A 22769-nucleotide genomic window follows, 5' to 3' on the forward strand; every position below is an offset into this window, starting at 1 on the left:
CATTAAACTCAGATTATTAGGCTTTAAAAAAAATAAGCTAAGAAACATATCTCTGGTGTGAGAGAACAATTTACTTCCCTAGCAATCATGAAAGCAGGACTCAAGTTAATGGATTTGTTGTAAAAAAAAAAAAATACTAATCCTTGATTCAAGATGAACATGGTCCCACAAATAACTAGAACAAACTTTAAAAAGCCTTCATTGAAAAGGCATCTATTAAATGCCTACTACATACAGAACACTGTGGAGATACAGAGTTTAGATATGATACAGTCCTTGCATTCATAAGGCTTACAAATTAGTGAGAAATGCATCGGAGAGATGCAAAACAATGCAGCAAGTGAGGTTTAATGGGGAAGTCCAACTTCTAGGGAAAGGAGCAAGCATTTACCCAGTGCCCACCATGTGCTACTGTACTCAATGCTTTTTACAAATATTATCTCATTTGAGCCTTAATCTTTACAACAGGACTGCTAGGGAGATGTTATCATTATCCTCATTTTATAGTTAAGGAAAGTGGAGCAAAGAGAGGTTGAGTGATTCGCCCAGAGATGTCTCTCAGGCTAGATTTGAATGCAAGTCTTTCTGCTTCCAGGCTCAAAGCCCTCTCCATTGAGGCTCAATAGTCCAATTGAGTCTTAGCTGTTTATTTAATTATTAATTTTATTTTCATACAAAATGCTCCATGAGGAGCATCTATATGTTGAATAATATTACATTCTTTGTTTCTCAGAATCTTATGCTTAGGCTAAGGCATAACAGAAAAAGAGAGTTTAAAATTTTAAAACCAGTGAATAGAATGGTAAATAATACATAATAAGTCAGTTAAAAATGAATGTGAACATTTCATTATGCTTGCTTCTCTCTTCCCTAGGTCAGAGGGCCTGCTAAACCAGTACAGGCAGGGATTGTACAAATGGCCACACTTCTTTCACGTGTGCCAGAGGGAAGGCTCCTCAGGTAGTGAAAAGTTGAAATTGCATTTGCTAAAAAGTCAAGGATTGTCTGCCTAGAGATGCAGAAACACTAGGATAAACTGACTCAATGAAGAAGGCAAGTTAGTGTTTACCAATTTCTATGAAGTTGAAACCACAGAACATGTGAACCACTAACGGTATGACACAATGGTTGTTTTTGAAATGGGTATGGCCAATGTGGGCAAGCTTAATCATATTTTAAACGTACTAGGGAGCTGCACTTTTAAAAGTTAGGGCATCATTCCCTAATTGGTCTGTTTTGCAAGTTGGGATTTTCATAGACTGGATTTTCTTTAACTCAGACACGCGTTCAGCATGTAACAAACTAACAGCAATTACTACCTTCTTTTGAGTCCCATAGTTCCCTTTCCCACTACTCACTTCAATAGTTTATCCTACTACAGAAGAACTGAAATCCAAATCTGTTTACCTGGTTATGGGGAACCAGTGGTCTGTAGGGAATATTTCCAGGCTTCGATTTCAACATATACAAGGCATTCTGTTCTTCATTCATATGAGGCAGCTGCTGTGGCAGATAAGCTAACATGGGTGCCTTATTTTGGCCAGATACTTGTCCACAATCAGCTTTGTAATGGGAAAGAGGTTTGGTGTTGCCATAGTCAAGCAGAGATGCTTGGCCAGCCACAGAGTTCTGGTTCAAGGTGTTTGGCTGGTGAGTCAGCAGGCCTACGTGGCTAGGTTGGAGGTAATTACCTCCAGTTCTAGGTGAACTCTTATTGGTCATGGTGGACATCATGAGCTTCTGGTTGCTGAAATCTTGCTGGTAAACTGAAGGGCTAGTTGGGTTCTCCACAGAGTAGGGGACAGCTAATGGACTATGAGAAGGACCAGAGGGTGGCCAGTTGGTCATTTGCCCAGGCTGGTGAACTTGTTGAGTTTGCTGTTGGTTTTGAAGCATTTGATCTCTCTTCTGCTTGGCAGCTATCTGCTGAAGCTGGTGGGCAGAGGACATTTCTTTGCTCCCTCCAGAGCCCTGACTAGATAATAATACATTGGCTAGAGGCCTCTGTACATTCTGAGACTGGTTTGATACCTGCATCATGGTCTGGTTGGGATTTTCAGGCCCTGGCTGACCAGTAGCCTGGAACCCAGTCTGAGAGGCACCTACAACCGGAGAGGCTGTACTCACAGCTGCAGACGATGACCCAATAAAGGTCTGCCCTGAAGACGTGGATCTTACTTGTGGAGATCCTAACTGCTCTTGCTCAAAGGTTGCTGGCGAAAATTCAGTCTTAATATTGATGTCTTGTGGCAATGGGGTCTGTGTAGCCGAACTTGAAGTCTCCGTATCCTTTTTGTCCTCAAAATCTTCATTAAATAGATCCTTCATGTCTTCATCAGGCACTGATCTATTAAGTTCATCAATGAGCTCCTTCCACTCCTGCTCATTAAGATTCAGGTCAGGCATTAAGTTGTTTTGAGACATAGAACCACCTGTGCCAGAGATCATACAAGGAAGATCATCTACAGGCTCCTGTTTCAGTTCTTTATTCAAACTTATTTGAAATGAATCATTTGCATTGCTGCTGCCATTTGAATGGAGGTTAGAATCTGGAAGACATTTTTTGTTGATGGCATCTAGCCCCAGCGAATGTTTTCCATTGGGCTGTAAGGCATCTCCTCCAGATGACTTGTCAAGCTGATGCATCGGGGACAACGGAGGCATCCCATTAGAGGAGACGCTAACCCCAAGACTGTCTTCATGGCGTGGTTTCTTGTGCACAGAAAACATTTCTCCATAACCATTCTGTTGATCTCCATTCTGAGGGGAGCCAGCACTATCCCGACTCCTTTTCACCGATTCATGGAGTTGCTGAAAGAAATTTTAAATAACTGAGTTACATATTTAACATATTTAAACATCTTGTCCTAAGTCCTTTTGTCAGTAATTCAGCAAAGCTGCTTTTTTCCCCCCATTAATGAACATCAGTATTAATATGAATGATTATCTTGCTAGGTGCTGATCGTAAGTTTCATCCAAACAAAAATTTACATTTTTGCAGTGGCCTAATCCCATTTCCTCCTTTTTGGCTGGGGCCCTTGAACTCCATCTAGGCTAGGCTGCTCACTATCCCCTTTTCCCCAAGCCACACTTGCTTTCCTTCTCCTGTTCAAATCCTACCTCCATCTTTCAGAGACTAGCTCAAGTTCTATTTCTCCTCCTTTAAATCATCTCCCCCTGCCCCCTGGCCAAGAACACCAAAACCAAACCCCCAAACCTCAGTCCATTAGGATCTTTCTTTCCTTTGAAATACCACATGTCTGCCCCTAAGACTTAACACTTGGTCACACTGTCTTGTAGTGTTACTCAATTGCTTCCTAAGCAGATGTGCTGTTTTCCCAATTAGCTGTTCTCTACAAAATTCATAATAATTATATATGGAGCTCCTATCATCTAGGTGGAGGGAGAGCTATCTCTTCCAAATTGGGGCAATTTCCACTTGAGGAAAGACAGGACTAGAGAGGTCTGAATAAGGGCTCAAGCAAGCAATTATCACCTAAATCCAAGGGATTTATAAGGAGCAGGAAGCCAGATGTAGAAATAGAAATTCAAAGTTGAAGTCACTATCAGATCAAGAGGCAAGATATAGGGGGTATGGTTTAAATATTTGTCTGACTCCAACAATCTCCCTGAAGCTTCAGCCTTTTATGGAAGTGGGATAGATATATTTCTTCCTCTGTGATGAAGTACCTACATGGTCACCAGTCAGTTAATCTGCTGTTAACACTTCCTGACTCAACTATGCCATATGAAGCTATGGGCTTCACTTAAGTTCAGGTTAAAAGCCACACGAGTAAATACTAGTACAAGCTAAGTATTAATTAGGATGGAATCCTGAGGAATAAGAGATCTATGTAGACTGGAGTGACTAGAGAATTCTTCATGAAAGGTAGAATATGAGCTCAACTTTGAAGCTGAATTTCCATGAGGAGAAACAGCTGGAGAAGGCATTATAATCAGAAGTACTGACCTGAACAACACATGTTCACAATAAGCCAGGAAAAGGAAGGGAGAAATAACTGGTAAAGAGACTAATCAACCTATCTTTACAGGATTGCTGTGAAGACTAAGAACAGATACAAAGACCTTGAAAAAGTATAGCTCTAATGAAAATCCCTATTAAAATGTGATAGAATTATAAATAGAGAGAAAACTAGAAAAAAAAAGACTACTTCAATATTCTCTCATAGCTTCTTGACTCAACTTCTGGTTTGAGAAAAAAAGGAGTGTACCATGAGTAAAGAGAGCAAACAGGTTCAAGGTGCCATTACAAGTAACATCAGAAGCATAAATTTTTGGTACATCATGATACAAACTGTGCAAGCTTTCAAAAAAGACCCAACAGATGGAAGCTAAATTCTACATTAGCCATCCATGATTTTCCTTTGGTTTTCCAGTTTATGTTGATCCACACACATATTCTTAAACATCAGGTTGCTGGTACTTTAGCACTCTTGCTTGGGATTAGACGTTGAGTCTGGCTGTGGGATGCAGTGAAACCCAGTAGCTTATACACTGATTTGCCTGCTACTCTATCTAAGCTAACTGGTCCAGCCTCTGCATAAAGATGTTATAAGCAATGGGGGCAGAACCAAAATGGAGGGGAAAGGAGGGGCTTGCCTGAGATCCCCCAAACTCCCCTCTGAATAACTTTAAAATAATACCTCAAAACAAATTTTGGAGCAATAGGACCCATAAACAATTTTCCAGCCTAAGACAACATAGAAGGTCAGCAGGAAAGGCCTGTGGCACTGTGGTAAGAGTGACATGCAGTCCAGGGCAGGCCGTACCAGCAAGCCAGTAACAGGCCTTAGAGGGGACTGAATCCATAACTCTTGGAGCTCTTAGCCCACAGATGGTTGAGGGGTCAGACCACTGGTCAGAAGGGCACCCTTTGCTGGCACTGGGGAGAGGACTCTGTTGCACTGCCCAAACTTGGGTCTGAGGTTCAGTCCAGGAAGAGGAGGAGCACCAGCACGCCAGAGCTTGTAGCTGCAGGGGAGAGGGGACCCTGGTCACAACTGCAGGACAGAAAAGCGTGCTTGTGGTCACTCACAGACCAGAGCACAAGCCAGGAAAGTAGTAACCACACCTCTCCGTAGATCATGCCCCCTTGTTAGAACTAAAAACTTACAGACCCCCAGAACTAGCTCTGAATATAGTTGCACAAAACACCTGATGCTTTGGAACAGTGCCTCCTCCACCCCAGGAGCCGAGCTCAACTTTAACATAAAGTTAAAAGTCAATAAATAGGCTGGAAAAATAAGCAAACAACAAAAAAAGAACCTGACCATAGTAAGTTGGTATGGTGACGGAAGTTCAAAACACAAACTCAAGAAGACAACAAATTGAAAACAGCTACATGAAAGGCCTCAAAGAAAAAGATTAATTGACCTCAGGTTTCTCCCCCCTCCCCTTAAAAAGAATTCTGGAAGAGCTCAAAAAGGATTGCAAAATTCAAATGAGAGGCAGAGGAAAAATTGGGGAAAGAAATGAGAATGATACAAGAAAATCATGAAAAAAGAGTCAATCAGTGGTAAAGGAGGCACCCCCCCCCAAAAAAATACAGAAGAAATTAACACCTTAAAAAGCAGAATATATCAAATGGTAAAAGAAGCACAAAAACCACCAAAGATGGTTTTTGTAAAAGGCAGAAACGGCCAAATGGAAAAAGACACAAAAAATTCACTAAAGAGAAAAGCTCTTTAAAAAGTAGAATTGGCCACACGGAAAAAGAGGTACAAAAATTCACCGAAGAAAACTCCTTATAAAGTAGAATTGGCCAAATAGAAAATAAGGTATAAAAGCTCACTGAAGAAAATAATTCCTTAAAAGTAAGAATTGGACAAGTAAAAGCTAATGACTCCAGGAGACACTGAAAAACAATCAAACAAAATCAAAAGAAGAAAAAAATAGAAGAAAATGTAAAATATCTCATTGGAAAAACAATTGACCTGGAAAACAGAAGGAGGAGAGAGATTTTAAGAATTATTGGAATACCTGAAAGCCATGATAAAAAAATGAACCTAGAAATCATCTTTCAAGAAATTATCAAGGAGAAATGCCCTGATATCCTAGAACCAGAAGGTAATAAAGTAATTGAAGGAATCTACCACTCACCTCTTGAAAGAGATCCCAAAATAAAAAATCCCAGAGCTCCCAGGTCAAGGAGAAAATACTGCAAGCAGCTAGAAGCAATCGAAATATCACAGAGCCACAAGCAGAATGAGTCATGGAGCCATAGTCAGGATAACACAAGATTTCTACATTAAAGGCCTGGAGAGTTTGGAATATGATATTCTGGAGGGTAAAGGAGCTAGGATTACACAACAAGGAAGCATCCCCTTTCCAGCAAAACAGGGAATAATCCTATTCAATGAAATAGAGGACTTTCAAATATTCCTAGTGAAAAGACCAGATCTGAATAGAAAATCTTACTTTCAAATACAAGAGTAAAGAGAAGCATAAAAAGAGGCATTATAAGGGATTTAATAAGCAACTAGGTGGCCCAGTGGATAGAGCACCAGGCCGGGAGTCAGGAAGAGCTTGGTTCAAATCTAGCCTCAGATCCTAGGTAGCTGTGTAACCCTGGCAAGCCACTTAACTCTGTTTGCCTCAGTTTCCTCATCTGTCAAATGAGCTGGACAAGGAAATGGCAAACCACTCTAGTATGTCTGCCAAAGAGGGTCATGAAGAATGGGAATGACCGAAAAATGACTGAAAAATAAAACTGTTTATATTCCTACGTGAGAAGATGGTACTTGTAACTACTCCTAAGAACTTTCTCATTAAACAATGAGAGAGAGTATACAATAACAAAGGAAATGGGTATGAATTGAATGCGATGGGATGATATCTAAAAAGTTAAATTAAGGTGTGAGAAAGAGGAATGCACTAGGAGAAGAGGGAAGGCAGAGGCAGAATGGGGTAAATTATTTCACATAAAAGAAGCACAAAAGAGCTTTTACAGTGGAGGGGAAGTGAGGGGAGCATTTGGACCTTATTCTCATTGGAACCAGCTCAAAGAGGGGTTCAGTTGGGTACAGAAATCTATCTTAAACTACAGGAAAGTAGGAGGGGAAAGAGATAAGGAGAGGGCTGATAGAAGGAAGGGTAGATTAGGGGAAATGGTAGTCAGAAGCAACACACTTTTGAGGATTGGATGGGGTGAAAGGAGAGAAAAAGAGTAGGATAAACAGACAGGAGGAAAAACATACAGTAATCACAACTGTGAAAAATGTTTACAGCAAGTTTTTGTGATAAAGGCCTCATTTCTCATATGTATATATAGAGAGAAATGAGTCAAATTTATAAGAACAAAAGTCATTGATAAATGATCAAAGGATATGAAAAAGCAGTTTTCAGATGAAGAAATCAAAGCCATCTATAGTCATATTAAAAAGTGTTTCAAATCACTATTAGAGAAATGCAAATTAAAACAACTCTGACGTACCTATCAGATCACCTAATATGACAGAAAAGGAAATGACAAAAATGAGACATGATGTGGAAAAATTGGGACACGTGTATTGTTGGTGGACTTGTGAACTGATCCAACCATTCTGAAGAGCACTCGGGAACTATGCCCAAAGGGCTATAAAACTGTGCCATACCCTTTGACCCAGCCATACGACTACTAGATCTGTATCCAAAGAGATAAAAGAAAAAGGAAAAGGACATATATGTACATAAATTTGTACAGCACCTCTTTTTGTGGTGGTACTGAGTTGGAAACTATGGAGATGTCCATCAATTGCGGAATGGCTGAACAAGTGGTGATATGGTTGTAATGGAATACTATTGTGCTGTAAGAAATGATGAAGAGAATGCTCTCAGAAAAACCTGGACTTACAGAACTAGGAACTGGGCAGAACTAGGAGAACACTGTACCCAGTAACAGCAACACTATATCACCATCAACTGTGAATGACTTAGCTCTTCTCAACAATACAACAATTCAAAACAATTCCAAAGGACTTAGAATGAAAAATGCTATCTATTTCCAGAGAAAGAACTGATGGAGTCTGAATGCAGATTGAAGGATACTATTTTTTATGCACACGTGCGCAGGTGGTGGGGGTTTGGTCTGTTTTTTTTCATAACATGACTAATATGGAAATGTATTTTGTATGACTGCACACGTATAACCCATATAAAATTCTTTGCTTTCTCAAGGAGGGGACAGAGAAAGCAAGGAGGGAGAGAATTCAGAAGTCAAAATTTTAAAAAAATGTTAAAAATTGTTTTTACACGTAATTGGGAAAAAAACAAAATATTTTTTAAAAGACATTATAGACAACTAAAAAATGATTGCAGGGTCCTCAACTTTCAAAAGTCAATTTTTGTTTCAGTTTCCTTATTTCAATCACTCTAAGACTCTATGTTACAAAATAGTAGCCAGTCTACGTTGCCCTTATGAAATCACATATCTGGACTAAGACATAAAATACCAAGTAAAGTTCAAACTTGTTTGCCTGGTATAATCTAGCACCCTATTATCTCAAATTCTCTGTAGAGTCTAGCGTCAAATCAGATTACTCAAAATTCTGATAACCATTGTCTACCGATCTCCAGGACACTCCCCCTCTCTGCCCAATGAGTTCAGTGCTTGGCTCACTCAGTCTTTCTTCCACAACTCCTGTCCTCATGCTGGAGGACTTCAATATACGTACCGATACTCCTTTAAACATTTTAATGTCACGGTTCCTCAACTTACTCATTTTCCACGGCCTACTCCTCCATTCCACCTCAGTCACACACAAAGAAGTCATACCCTTGATCTTACTATCACACACAAGGACACCACACTTCTATGTTTAAAATGACTACAGTCTCTTGTCATTCTACTTCCTCTGCCTTGCAACTCCAAATCGTACCTTACTGGATTGCTGTGAGGATTGAACGAGGTAATATTTTTAAAATGCTTAGAACAGTACCTGGCCCATAGCAGGTGCTTAATAAAGCCGTGTTCTACCTCACTGTCTTCCCTATCTTGGACCCTTTGGTGAACTAATTCTTTTTCTGAGTCTCTTGCCCCCTCATCTAATATTGAACTTGCCTTGAAAAAGAAAGCCTCAGCCTTGGATCGCTCCCACAATCCACTAATTCCTATATTGTTGAACCAAAGTGGAGAAAATCACAATCACAAAATGAAAATCATACAACTGTCCTGCCTAAGTCTAGGACAAATTTATGTTTCGGTACACTCGAGTGGGCCCTCAATGCTGCAAGGCAACCCTTTTACATCTCCCTAATTAGCTCATCATCCACTCAGCTCTTCCAAACCTTTTCTTTCCCCCTTAAACCCCTAACCTTAGCTGAGAACTTTGTCTTATGTTTTATTGGAAAAACCGAGGCCATTCACCGAGAACTCCCTCTTTTTGCCCCCTCATTTCACATCATCCAAATTATCTCTTTCTGCACCCTGCCTCAAATAATGAAGTGGTCCTTCTCCTGGCCAAGGCAAATCCCTCTATACGTACCAGAGATCCCATGCCGTCCAGTCTTCTCCAGTAGGTTGTCCTCTCTATTAGCCCCACTCTCTCACGTGTCACTCCTCTACTCAATAAATTCTAGTGGCTCCCTATCACCTCCAGGGCCAAACTGTTTGGTGTTCAAAGCCTCCTCTTTCCAATCTTCTCACATCTTACACTCCCCAGCCATCTTACACTGGCCTCCTTGCTGTTCCTGGTACAAGACATTCTACCTCCTGACTGGGCATTTTCACTGGCTATTGCCCATGCCAGGGTCTCTCTCCCTACTATCTCCACCTCCTGGCTTCCTTTAACTGATAAATTCCTAGTACTCTAACCAATGAGCCACCTCACCGCCCAGAAATTAGAATTATCTAGTTTGAGTTGTTTCTGTTGTGTTCAACTCTTTGTGACCCTTTTGGGGTTTTCTTGGCAAAGATACTGGAGTGGGTTGTTATTTCCTTCTCCAGCCCATTTTACAAATAAGCAACTGAGGCAAACAGGTTTAAGTGACTTGTCCAGGGTCACACAGAGCTATCCAAAAGTATAACTATCTCCTCACTAGAGGTCTTTTAGCAAAGGCCAGGTGAGCATTTGTCATATATGTTACAGAGAAGATTTTTGTTTAGGTATAGATTGGATTATTCTGATATTCTGTGATTCTGATATCCAATTCCAGAAGACTAAGGTACACTCTGCTCCTGAACATAGACAGAAGTTGCCTTATTTCAAATGTGGGTCCTCTTGATTGCTACTGCCACCTAGTGGGGAGGAGACAGAAGGACCAGGCTTTTTAACAGAGCCACCTTCCAAGGGCTCTAAAACCAGGAGCTCCTTTTCTCAACTCGTTGTCTAAGAATTCCAGGGGCAGTCAAAACCTCACCAATTTGATTGGTTACAAAGAAATACAAGAACATATCTTCTTATTTCTAAGTTCTTCCTGTTCCCCTTCTCTTTTTAAGTAAAACATTTACCCAAGAAAACCTGGCTTATTAAACCTTGCTGATTGTCAGCAAGTCTGTAGTTGTGTATTCCATTTTCCAAGAGATGACTGAAACCTAAGGAACTTGCCTGAAGTAACAGAATGAGTCAGCTGCTAGGCCCAGATTAGAAACAGGATCCTCCTTTGCCCTAACCATTATAAGACACCACTCCCTCAATAACCACATGCAAACAGATTTAGATAGTATGCTTTGGAAAGTTCCAAAGCAACAACTACTTCCTAATGGAAATGCTCATCTACTCCACGCCCCACCCCCCAAACCATTCTCTCAGCACCCCCAGAAATCTCTAGAATACAAATTAAAATGGGTACTTATTGAAACTTAAGTACCATCTTTCAAACAAACACTTCCAAGAGTGTCTGTTGTAGACAACAAGGTAGTTTGGGGGAGTCCAAACTTTCTGCCGTAAGAGAAGCTACCATCAGAACTGGGGGGTGGGAGGAATAAGGACCAAGACTCTCCATGTCACAATACAAGAAAGACTGAAGTTAAGATAATAGGAGACTATGGGAGACTAACTGCTGTGCACCAATAAGGAAGGCACTGAGCAGTACTGGTGTGTACATATATATATATGTATATGCGCTATTTGTTGCGTAAAGCATCTACTTGTATTCTGAATGATTTGACTTTTAACTTCTAACTTAACACAGGCACCCATATTTCTGTGCCTTCCTGTACTCTACTCTCAACTAATACAGAGGCAGCACTTGTCAAATGAGAAAAGCACCTCCAATCCCAGATGGACGTGGCCCCAAGCATAGCCAGGCCAATCTTATCTCATCCCAAACTCTCCATCCATCTGCAGCAGACAGGCAATGCCTGCCAGTGGTAACAGCGAGAGGAGAAAACCATGACCCAGTGTGTCACTTGTCACCGTTAGCTTCTGTTCTCAGAACTGAATCTTACTCCTTACCTCCTTCCAAAACAACTACTCACATTTATGTATCACTTTAAGGTTTGCAGAAAACTTTCTTAACAATCCTGTGGTGACACGGGCAGTACAAATATTAGTCTATTTCACAGATAGGAAAACTGAGATTCTGAGAGCTTATGTCTTACTCATGATCACAGTGAGAGGATATTTCTGAGGTGACGTATTTGAGGTAGGATTTGATCCCAGGTCTCCTTACTCCAAGTCTATAACTCTATCCATTCTGCCACCCTGTGCTCCTCTACCCCTCTATACTACCATCCCATTGTTTCTCCAGGACACTGGAATTGGTACCTAAGAAGCTTGGGGAATCTCTTGGATGTGAAATTTTAAACAGTTATCTTATGAAAATATTGCCAACACTATTAGAATTTAGAACAGACTGTGGGGGCTTGTGCGGAAATATTCAAAATGTTGTTTTTATGGGACAATATATTCTAGGTTCCAAAGAAACAACTTACAAACTTTCAGAACAACACAACTTGTTTGTAAATTGGTTATAAAATGCCTACTGAATTTGGTACCCTGTGCTGACCTCTAAACTTATCTTAGGGAAGAAGAGGAACAATTATACCGTGAATAAATTAGCCCGTCATAATCACCACTCCCAAAACTACAGAGAAAATACTTGCTCAAATTTCTAATAGGTCACATGCACTTTCTTTTCAATTAATTAATAAACTTATCTTTAGAAAAAACTACTTTCAAAATTTTTTTTTGGACATAATGTGGAAATTTGTTCTGATTGATTATACATATTTGTAACGGGTTTTGTTTTTCTTTTGTTCTCATTTGGGGGGAGGATTAGCATGGGAAAAGTGAGAAAGCAGACTTTTTGCTGATTGAAACAAAATTTTTAAAAAAGCCACTTTCTCCATAGACTAATACTATCCCCAAAAATGAAAATCCAGAAAAAAATTAATTATCTGTGTCCAGCACTGACAAATGCGAAGAGGCAGAGAGAAGAGAATAAAAACAAAAAAACCCTGTGGCCTTCCTCTCAAAAAGCTAAAATCTAGTTGAGAAGACAAGACTAAAATAGATAAAACAACTGAAAACAAAACAAAACAAGGCAACCTTAGGAAGACTCATATGAACCGGTGTAAAGTGAGCTGAACAGAACCAGGAGATCATCGCACAAAGTAACAGCAATATTGTAACAATGATCAACTGTGAAAGACTTAGCTTTGATCAATATAATGACCCAAGATAATTCCAAAGGACTCTCGATGAAACATCTCCATCCATCTCCAGAGAGAACTGACGGACTCTGAAAGCAGGCTGAAGTACAATCCCTTCACTTTCTTTATTTTTCCTGCTAAATGTTTTGCACGATGTCGCATGTATAACTTTTGTCATATTGCTTGTCTTCTCAATGGGTGGGGGATGGACTGGAGGGAGGGAGAGAATTTGGAACTCAAATTAAAAATGTATGTTAATAAACAATAACTTATTTTAAAAAATAATGAAAATAATATATTAAATTGTTGGGTGCACGTAAGGGGTTGGTGCCGACCCCGGGCCTGTCAGGACCACTAGCACCTGGCCTGTGCCTGGGGGGACCCGACGCAGCGCCTTGTTACTTTACTAGGCCATCCCGCCTCATGTCCCACGTAGCCCATGTAGCTCTGATGCAGAGATGCTGGCTACATTGCAACATTCCTGACTATTCCCATGCCCACGCGGATGCCCGTACTGCAACATTTCTGTTCTTTCCCATGCTGTCACCCTCAAAATCATTGGCCTCCTGCTTATGATCATGCATTGACGGATGATTTCCCCCAATAAATCGGAGCCGCTGCCATCGTGACTCCCGCGTCATCCATCGCGCACCGAGACAGGTCCTTGCCGCTCAAGGACCCCCAGAGGAGACCGTAACAGGTGCACATCGATTGGGGAATGGCCTAACAAACTGCGACACATAAATGTAATGGAATATTACCGTGCAATATGGTATGTACAGAGAAGAATGGTAAGGTATACCGACCAGTAAAAGAAAGCCAACAGAAGCAAGTATAATCAGGAAAACAATATACAAAATTACTGTAATAATTAAATGAAACAGCAACAAAAATTATAGTAACCAAGCTTGGCCCCAGAAAATAAATATGAGGAAATGCCTTCCCCACTTCTTTGCGGAGATGGAAGCTACGGTTAGAGAACGCTGCATATAATGTCAGACTTATTTGATGTGATGTTAGTTGTGCTGTACCCTTTTCTCTCTTTTAAAATTCTTTATTGCAGGGGCAGCTAGGTGGCTCAGTGAGTAGAGCACCGGCCCTGGAGTCAGGAGGACTGGAGTCCAAATCTGACCTCAGACACTTGACTCACTGGCCAGCTGTGTGACTTTGGGCAAGTCACTTAACCCCAATTGCTCTGCCTGCCACCTTCCAAAAAAACCAAAAACAATAAAATTCTTTATTGCAAGGAATGTTTCCCTGGGAAGGTGACAACGAGAACGTAGGTGATACAAAAACCAAAGCTATCAGCCTGGCCTGACACCCGAGGTAGCAAGTTTCTCCCTCACCAAAGGTTTTCAAGTGAGGTCAAAGGTATTGCAGAAGTGATATTGGCACTTGATGACTCTGAGGTCCCTTCCAATGAGGAGGGAGACTCTATGAGGGGAGAGATGATTCCAGGGTTTTGAGACTGGCTGACACGGTGGTATGGGGAAAGCACTGCCAGGGACAGGGAAGCTGAAAGGGGGAGCTGTTTTGTATAACTTGTATTTGAGGCAAAAGCAGAACATCCAAAAGGAAACGTTCAGCTGACACTTGGCAACAGGAAAGAACGTAAGTGTGGTGCGTAAGTAGGTCAAGTGTTACTGGAAGGACAAGATTAACAACAACAAAGCCCCAGCCTATGTCACAGTCTTCAAGAATCCATTAACGCTATATGTGGTTTTAAACATTCTGTTACAAAGGCAGACATCTAGCTTATTCTGATGTAATATCTTTTCCTGAATAGTTGTAAGATACGAAAAGAAAAGCTATTTTGGGGGGCCCGCTAGAAAATAAAAAGGGGGACTTTTGGCTCTATCCAACTCAAAAGGGCTAATTATAATTACTAAGAACACAAAAATTCTCACACAATGGACAAATAGATAGCTTAGATGTTTCCTGTGCTGAAATGTGGGGTCTTAAAAGCAATCACAGCATAAACGATACACTAAGATAGAGATCTGTGACATAGATGGTTAAGAGTCTGGTAAAACAGGTTGGCTTCTGGATTCAGCCAAGTTGAGAGAAGTGCACTTAGGTCACCCCCAACTAGGAGAGACCACTCCCTCCCCAGCGGCCCTTGCAAGGGGGCATTCTTCTCAAGAGGTTATACGATTCAGTTTTCAGTCTCTCCACAGATGACTGAGAATTGTTCCAAAATTAACTTGTTCTTCTCAAGTGCGAAGTTAAAAGAAAAGCTCATTTATGAAATCCACATGGCTCAAAATCATGAGTCAGAGCTACAAATTTTGATAAGAGGCAGCCCCTCAGCCAAGCACAGACATCCCCCACCAAGCAGCAGCACAAGAAAAACCTGCTTAGTTGATGGAATCTCAGAACATGTGTTCACACTGGGCAGAGATGATTATGAAAAGATCTAAATAACCCACATCATGAAGCATGCTCTCTCCAACCCGCTACTAACATCTCTAATCTTTAAGATATTTCCTAAAACAACCACTAAAGGAATAAAATCTGGGCACACTGACCAGACAATTACACTTACTGGAAAGTCTTTTGGCCCTCGAGTTAAGCAGTATCAGCTAAAAGTTCAGTAATGTCTTGTTTATTCATGAACCTGGGATTCACTGAGGAAGAAAGAAGGGTTTTACATAAATTGTTTTTCCAAATAAATGAGACTTAGTCAAGTGCCAAAAACATTTTAACCATTACGGATATAAATCTTTATAAAACATTACATACTGTCCTGTCCACTTAAAGAGAGGATATGGGACATAACTGAATCTCTGTCACGTTTGTTGCCCACCATGAATTACCAATTCTCATCACTGCTCAGTGACTACTTCTAGCAGCCCCTTCCTCATTGGGTGTTACTAATTGGCTGTGGGATGAGAAGTCTGATAACCAATTATGTGACAGCTATGTGTTAAAAAATAAAGTCTTACTGAGGTCCTTGGATACTCTCCTATGAGTAAAGTATATGAGATTTAGCATGTGGACTATGTGCCACCTATGTTGTCAGCTCGGAGTCCTATTTCAACGCCTTCCTAGCTCTCAGCAAGGCTTCATGTGGTGCAGTTGGTCAGATATGTGAAGTAGTAACATACATTCATTTCTTTCTTTAGTACTTTAGGAATAAAGAAAACAGATTGTTCCATCTAATGGAGGGGTTCTTAACCTTTTTGTTGTCATGGACCCCTTTGGTAAGTCTAGTGAAACTATTAACCTCTTCTCAGAGTAATATTTTTAAATGGATAAAATAAAATGCATAGGATTACAAATGAAATTAATTTTATTGAAATAGTTATTTTGATAACTTAGATAACTTTGATAACATTTGGCTACCTAAGATCAAAATATTAAAAAAAAAAGCTCATGGGCCCCCTAGTTAAGAACCCCTGATTTAAAGCAAAATAAATCTCATGATTTAAGTGCCAAAGGCTTTCTGTTCTTTTCTACAGGCTTCTTTGCTGGCTACAAACATGCCCAGGTCTCCCTCCTCATCTTTAAAAAACAAAAAACAAACTCCACTTGACCCTGCCATTCCTTAAAATTATTGGTCCTCTCTGTCTTCTCTTTACTTTCACTGCTAAGATCCCAGAAAGAGTGGCTTTCACTTCTCCAGTGCTCATTGCTTAATAGCTTTCAACCACCACTGACAGACTGTTGTCTCTAAGGTATCCATGGTCTTAATTGTTAAATCCAACTTCTTTTTCCAGTTCTCATCCTTCTTGGCCTGTCAGTAAATGAGATAATTAATATATAGCAGGCATTTAACAACTGCTTCTTCCACTGAATTCTCTTCAGCAGCTTTTGATACTGTTGACCATTCACTGCATCCTCCTGGATATGCTATCCTAGTTCTCCTACCTATCTAGCCATTTCCTTTTAGACTCTTTTGTTGGTACCTAATCTATTTTTCACTCCCCAAGTGTAGATCTCTCCTTAGGGCGCTGTCCTGGGTCCTCTTCTGACTTTACATTCTTTGGCTTGGTGATCTCATCAGCAGTGGAAGCATAAGGATTAAATGATCTTCTCTACAATGATGACTCCCAAATCTACATACACTTTCTCTCTTCTGAATTAACTCCCACAGTACCAACTGCTTCCACACATTTCCACCTGCAGGTTCCGCTGGCACCTCAAAATTGGATTTCATTTGGCTACCTAAACCTGCAAACTTCACCATTTTTGTTTCAGGTACTTTCCTCATCCAAGACACCCCAGTTCCCAACCTCTTAACCTTTCCTTCACTCACCACATCTAACTGCTAGGTCTTGTTAGCTCAATAATGTCTCTCACGTATATTCCTTCCTCTGCACTTACACAGCCAGGACACTGTTTCAGGCATTCATCGCTTTTCACTAGACTATTTAAAAAGACTTTTAAGCGGTCTCCTTGTGTTCAGCATCCCTCTTTCAATGGATGTTCCACCAAACTGCCCAAATAATCTCCCACAGGCACAAAGTCTGACCATGTCACTCCCATCTGCTCAAATGCCCTCACTGACTTGCCACTGCTTCCAGGACAAAACACAAACTCTTCTGAGGTCCCTCACAATCTGGCTCCAATCTACTTTCCAACTTTACCTCCTAATGCTCTCCTTGGCACATTCTACCTTCTAGTTGGACTGAATTACTATCTGTATACCCTCAACTTAGCATTCCACCTTCCATCTCCAACATTTACAAGAGCCATCCTACGAGCCTGGAATTCAACTTCTTTCTCATTCTGCATCACCCACCACCTCTTTCAATGCTCAGCTCAGCTGGCACTTCCTCCTCAAAGCTTTCCTTGGTCAATACTTCATATCAATCAATAACCTCTCAACTTGCCTTTTATTTCTCATCTGAGTATATGCATGGTACATAGTCCAGCCTCCCACTCTCACTCCTGAGGAAATGAGGGCAAGGACTGATTATGTTTCAGCCTACCACAGTGCCTCTTACATTCAAGGTAATAAATAAATAAAATGTTAGAACTGACAACAATGAATACGTTTGAATTCCTGTAGAATGAGATGGTGTGTTATACTGAGAGGCACTGGCGACACTAACCCGTAAACCATCATATCATTACACTTTTCTGATTTTACTGGATATCTAAAATAACAGATAAAGAGTAAAACAAGGTTGTTAAAAGTAAATCACCACCACCACCACCATACCCAAGTATAAAATGAAACTGATTTTCTCGTGTAAGCAGAACAAAAGAAGACTGATCAAAGAAGGGACATGTTTGAACCTGTGGTGACAGTATTCTCAGGGTTAGTAAGTCAGTCTTATGTTAGCTGTTGTGAACAGAAGAGTCCATTTTATGATGGTATAAACAAGGGGTGCTCAGAGCAAAGGATATCAAATTTTGTGTGACATTACCCCTGTGAGACACTTAACATGGCAAAAGAAGTTTATGGAGATGAAATAAGAAGACCAAGTGTTTGTGAACGGCATAAAAGATTAAAAGAAGGTAGGGAAGATGTCTACAAAGCTCAACAAAACAGTGGACCAATGAAAATATCGGCTGGATCCTAGAGTTACAAACGAAGACACTGATATATTTCTGCCATCAGTGGTATTACTGATGGCCATCAGATTTGTTATTTAGATATTCTGAAGCATCTAAGATTCTATGGGATGAGCAGGAGTGTTCAATGACCGGCTTATTCACAATGGCAATGCTCTGGTTTACACTGCCAAACGATGTTCCAAATAAAATCATCATTCAGTTTGATAACCATAGTGGCATAAGACCAACTAACCTTCCTTTTGAGAATGGATTTATCAATATCAATTATTTTAGTTTTATTATCTGTGCTCTTCCGCTGCCAAGCCACACCTTCCATTTCCTTTAATTTGTAAAATGGGAATAAAAGCCACTTACATGTATGTAGCACTTTACAGAACACTTTCTTCCTAACAGCCCTATTAGTTAGGTAATGCAAATACTGCCGATTTTCTTCCTGGTTACTTTCTCTTTTCTGGGTATTCCTGAAACTGCTCTCTCCTGAGTCACCTTCTACCTATCTGGAAAGTCCTTAATTTCCTTTGCTTGATCATCCTTCCCTCTATGGGTGTATTCTCTCTTTCTACATCTTCTCTTTCAGTGATCTCATCAATTCCCATGGATTCAATTATCACCTCTTCTATCTATAATATATTCAGCTCCAGTTTTTCTCCTGACTCACTTCACCAACACCCCTACTTGACATTTTCCACTGGATGTTCAGTTGACATACAGATAGCTAGATAAAGCATCTAGCATTCATAAAGAACTTACTATGTAGTAAGAACTGTCACGCACGTCTAAAACAGAACTCAGGATATTTCCTGTCAAACCCACTACTTTTCTTGACTAATCAATTTCTATCAGGGCCATCACCATTCCCTCAGTCACCCAGGTCTACAACCTTCCAGATGTCCATAACTTTTCACTCTCCCTCACCGACCCACAGACCCCATTACCTAATCAGTGTTGAGTCCTGTGGTTTCTAATTTCACAAAATCTCCTTCATTTTTCCCTTTCTCTCTATTCACAGGGCTATCACTGTGGGTCAGGCCATCTATCATCTTTTACTTGGGCTACTACACAAAGCCTCCCAATTGGTCTTCCTGCTTTCTCTTTCTTCCCTCTCCAATGCATCCCCTATAGCAGCTAAAGTGATATTCCTAAAACACAGGTTTAATTAGGCCACTTCCCTGCTCAAAAAAACTCTAGTGGCTCTCTATTGCCTCTAGAATCAAACTTTTTTGGCATTCAAAGCCCTTCACAATTTGGCTATCCCTATAGTCTGGTAAAGAAATTGAAACAGATCAACAAGCATTTAAGAGTCTACTAAGGAGGTGCAAAGACAAAAATCAAACAGTTTTTGTCATCAGGGAGCTCATGAGAGGAGATGACATGCATATAAATAAACATGTAGGGAATATACACAAAATAACTTCAAGGTAATTTTGGGAGGTATGGAACTAGAAGTGGGAGAAGGAAGATAGGGAGAGGATCAAGAAAGACTTCATGTAGGTGGTGCTTGAGCTAAGTGTGGAAGGAAACTACCAACTTGTAAAGGCAGAGTTGAGTTGGGAGTATGTTACAGATATGGGGAACAGCCAGTGCAAAACTGTGCAGAGAAAGGGCTAGAAGACCATTTTGGCAGGATTCTAAGTATGGGAAGGAAAATAATGTACATTAAGACAGGAAAGAAGGCCTGGGATCGGGTTGTGAAGGGCTTTGAACGTCAGACTAAGTTTCTATTTTATTGTAAATACAAAGTTACTAGCATCTACTGAATAAAGGAATAAAAATGATCAGATATGTGTTTTAAGAAGATCACTTTGGAAGCTGCATTTCTTTGGATGGAACGGAGAACAGAGAAACTTGAAGCAGAGACATCAATTATTGCAACAGACCAGGCAAGAGGTGATCAGAGTCTATTTTACGAAGATGGTGGTTGCATGAGTAGAGAGAAAGGGCTGGGTACAAGAGATGTTGTAGATGTATAAATGATGTGTAATAAGTGAGTGGATATATGAGAGAGAGTCCTGGATAGCTCATAGGCTATGAATCTGGAAGCCTGGAAGAACAGTAGTAGGTAGCAACAGAAATAAAGAAGTTCAAAAGAGGGGTAGTCTTGAGGTTCTGTTTGGGTTTGAGTTCTGTTGAGTTCAACATGTCTACAAAAGAACAATTTTTAAAAAATTTTAAAAATAAATTTGTATTGATATTTTCTGTTTCTTAAATCACCATAAACTCCCTTGTATCCCTCTAACTTTCCAGAGGGCCAGCTCATGTGACAAATATTGTTAAAATCAGCATAATCGATCAATATATTGATTATACTTGTGGTCCTCCCACATCCACAAAGACAAGTTGGAAATGTCTTTTCATTTCTCTTCATTTGAATCTTACTTGATCTTTATAATTTTGCTACAATTACTATTTTTTTGGGCAAGTCATTCTTTCCATTTACATTGTTATAATTATTGTGCATATTGCTTTCTTGGCTCTGTTTACTTCATTCTGCATCAGTTCATATAGCTCTTTTCATGCTTCTCTGTATTCATCATACACATAATTTCTTATAGCGCAGTAATATTTCACTATATTTGTGTGTTACAATTTGTTTAGCCATTCCGCAACTGATGGGTATCTACTTTATTTTCAATTCTTAGCTATCACAGAAAGTGCTGCTTTAAGCATTTTGGAGCACATGGGGACATTTTTTTTTTTAAATCAATGACTTCCTTGTATAAACTCAGTAATGGAGTTTTGGTTCAAAGGAAACAGTCATTTCAGTCACTTTTTTCGTAATTCCAAATTGCTTTTCAAAACTGTACCAGTTCACAGTTCCACCAACAATGTATCAGTGTGCCTATCTTTCCACAACCCTGGCAACATTGGCTGTTGGTATTTTTGCCAAATTTTCAGGATGGGTTGTTTTGATTTGCATTTCTCTTATTATTGGTGTTTTAGAGCATTTTTTCCCAAGTGGTTGTGAATACTCTGCAGTTCTTTTGAGAACTGTTTGATTGTATCCTTTGACTATTTACCTACTGGAGAAAGGCTATTAGTTTCATATGTATTTATTGTTTATCTATCTCTGATACCAAACCCTTATCAGAGAAATCTGATACAAAGATTTTTTCCCCATTCAACTACTTCCCTTCCTCCCAGATACATTAATGTTGTCGGTGCAGACACTTTTTCAGTTTCAAGTTCCCTCTGCAAGGGATAAACACAGTATTAGGTTCCTTCAGTTACTTTAATCTTTTTTTTTTAGGTGGCCCTTTTCCCACTGGCTTTTTCTCTCATCCCTGATCCCCTCCTTGTCATTTGATATTCCCCTTTCCTTTCTTCCTCTTCAGCTAGTCCTGGTTCCTTAGTTTTCAAATTTTCATTCTTTGTGCCCCTATCTAAAAAGAATTTCCCTCACTCTCTTCATTATCCACCTTCTCTTTCTGTTTACTTTAGACCCTTATTCTCTGATTCATGACTCCTATAATTCATCTGGCCCTTCTCTTCTCTCTGTATTCTTCATGCAATCAAAACTTCCAAGGTATCCATTCTGAAAGGCGCTTTCTGCCACTGCTGGGTAGGGTTTGCCCCTTGGATTCCCCTTCTCTATCACGTCTTACTTCTAGACCTATGTCAATTATTACAATTGTCAGAGGGGCGCCCATTGTAGGGTCCTTCCCCCACCATGTTTCTGATTATGCAGCTCACTACTACTGAGATTTAGACCCTTTCCCATTCCCTTTTTTTCCCCTACACTTGCCTGGAAATCTCCCTATAACTATGCTCTTCCACTCCTCCGGGTGCTGGTTGCCTAAACGGGTCCCAATTCCCCCTCCCCTCTACTCTGCCTCCAAGGAAAGTAGATTTTCCAAGCACCAAATCCCCCAGGCCTTGTCCAACGGAAGGTGCTCATCTCCCTTCAACGATGATCTCTCTTTACCCAGAGGAGCATTCATTAGTGGAAACTCTTGCCACCTCCAATAGAAGCCCTCCCTCCTCTCCTCTCTTTTTTAACTCTCCTCCATCCTCCTCATAGGCTGTTCTCTTTCTGAGACCACAGATGATACCTTCCTCTCACTCTGGTGCATCACTCACTCCTTCTAAACTCCTGCTCCCCTCCTTGTTTTTATGGATAGTTCCATGTTGTAATATAGTCCCACAAAAACAAAACAGAACAAAATACTGATTCATCTGAAGGCAGGATGTTGCCGGGTTTTTCTACAGTGGAAAGATTTCTACTCTCTACTGGTTCCTTGCATACATTTAGACAGAAGTCTCTCGCGAGTCTTTCTGTCGTCACTATTGCGGCTGCTGTACTTGTCTGCTGCATTTATTCATTCATGCCTCCTATATTTTTCTGCTGTTTGAGGTGTTTGAGAGGCAAATAATCTCCTCAGTTCTGGTTTGGAAGTTCTGGGTAGTTCTCTTCTGTCTTTCATTATGGTGTTGAGGTTTTTGTTCTGTTATGTTCTTGTGGGAGACCTAGCACCCTCAGGTTTTCTCTGTATATCCTGCATTCAAGTTCAGTATGTTTTGCTTGCACAGTGAGCATATTTTCTTTTAATGTTGTTGTTTTTCAATTCTCTTCTACAGTGTCCTACACTTTCGTGTATTTGTATTTCCAATTTATTGTTCTCTCTTCTGTTACTTTGATGAGGCATTATTTTGC

General features: G+C 40.3%; 1 protein-coding gene across 1 annotated transcript in view; it reads right to left on the reverse strand.

The window, feature by feature from the left end:
- The window catches only part of MAML1 (mastermind like transcriptional coactivator 1), a 53409-nt gene that overhangs the window by 9414 nt on the left and 21226 nt on the right, over positions 1–22769 (reverse strand). Inside the window, exon 2 of the mRNA XM_036750787.1 lies at positions 1408–2811. Coding sequence (XP_036606682.1) covers positions 1408–2811 — 1404 coding nt within the window. The remainder of the gene's footprint in view (positions 1–1407; positions 2812–22769) is intronic.

Source organism: Trichosurus vulpecula, chromosome 3 (genome assembly GCF_011100635.1).
Source record: "Trichosurus vulpecula isolate mTriVul1 chromosome 3, mTriVul1.pri, whole genome shotgun sequence".
NCBI lineage: Eukaryota > Metazoa > Chordata > Mammalia > Diprotodontia > Phalangeridae > Trichosurus > Trichosurus vulpecula.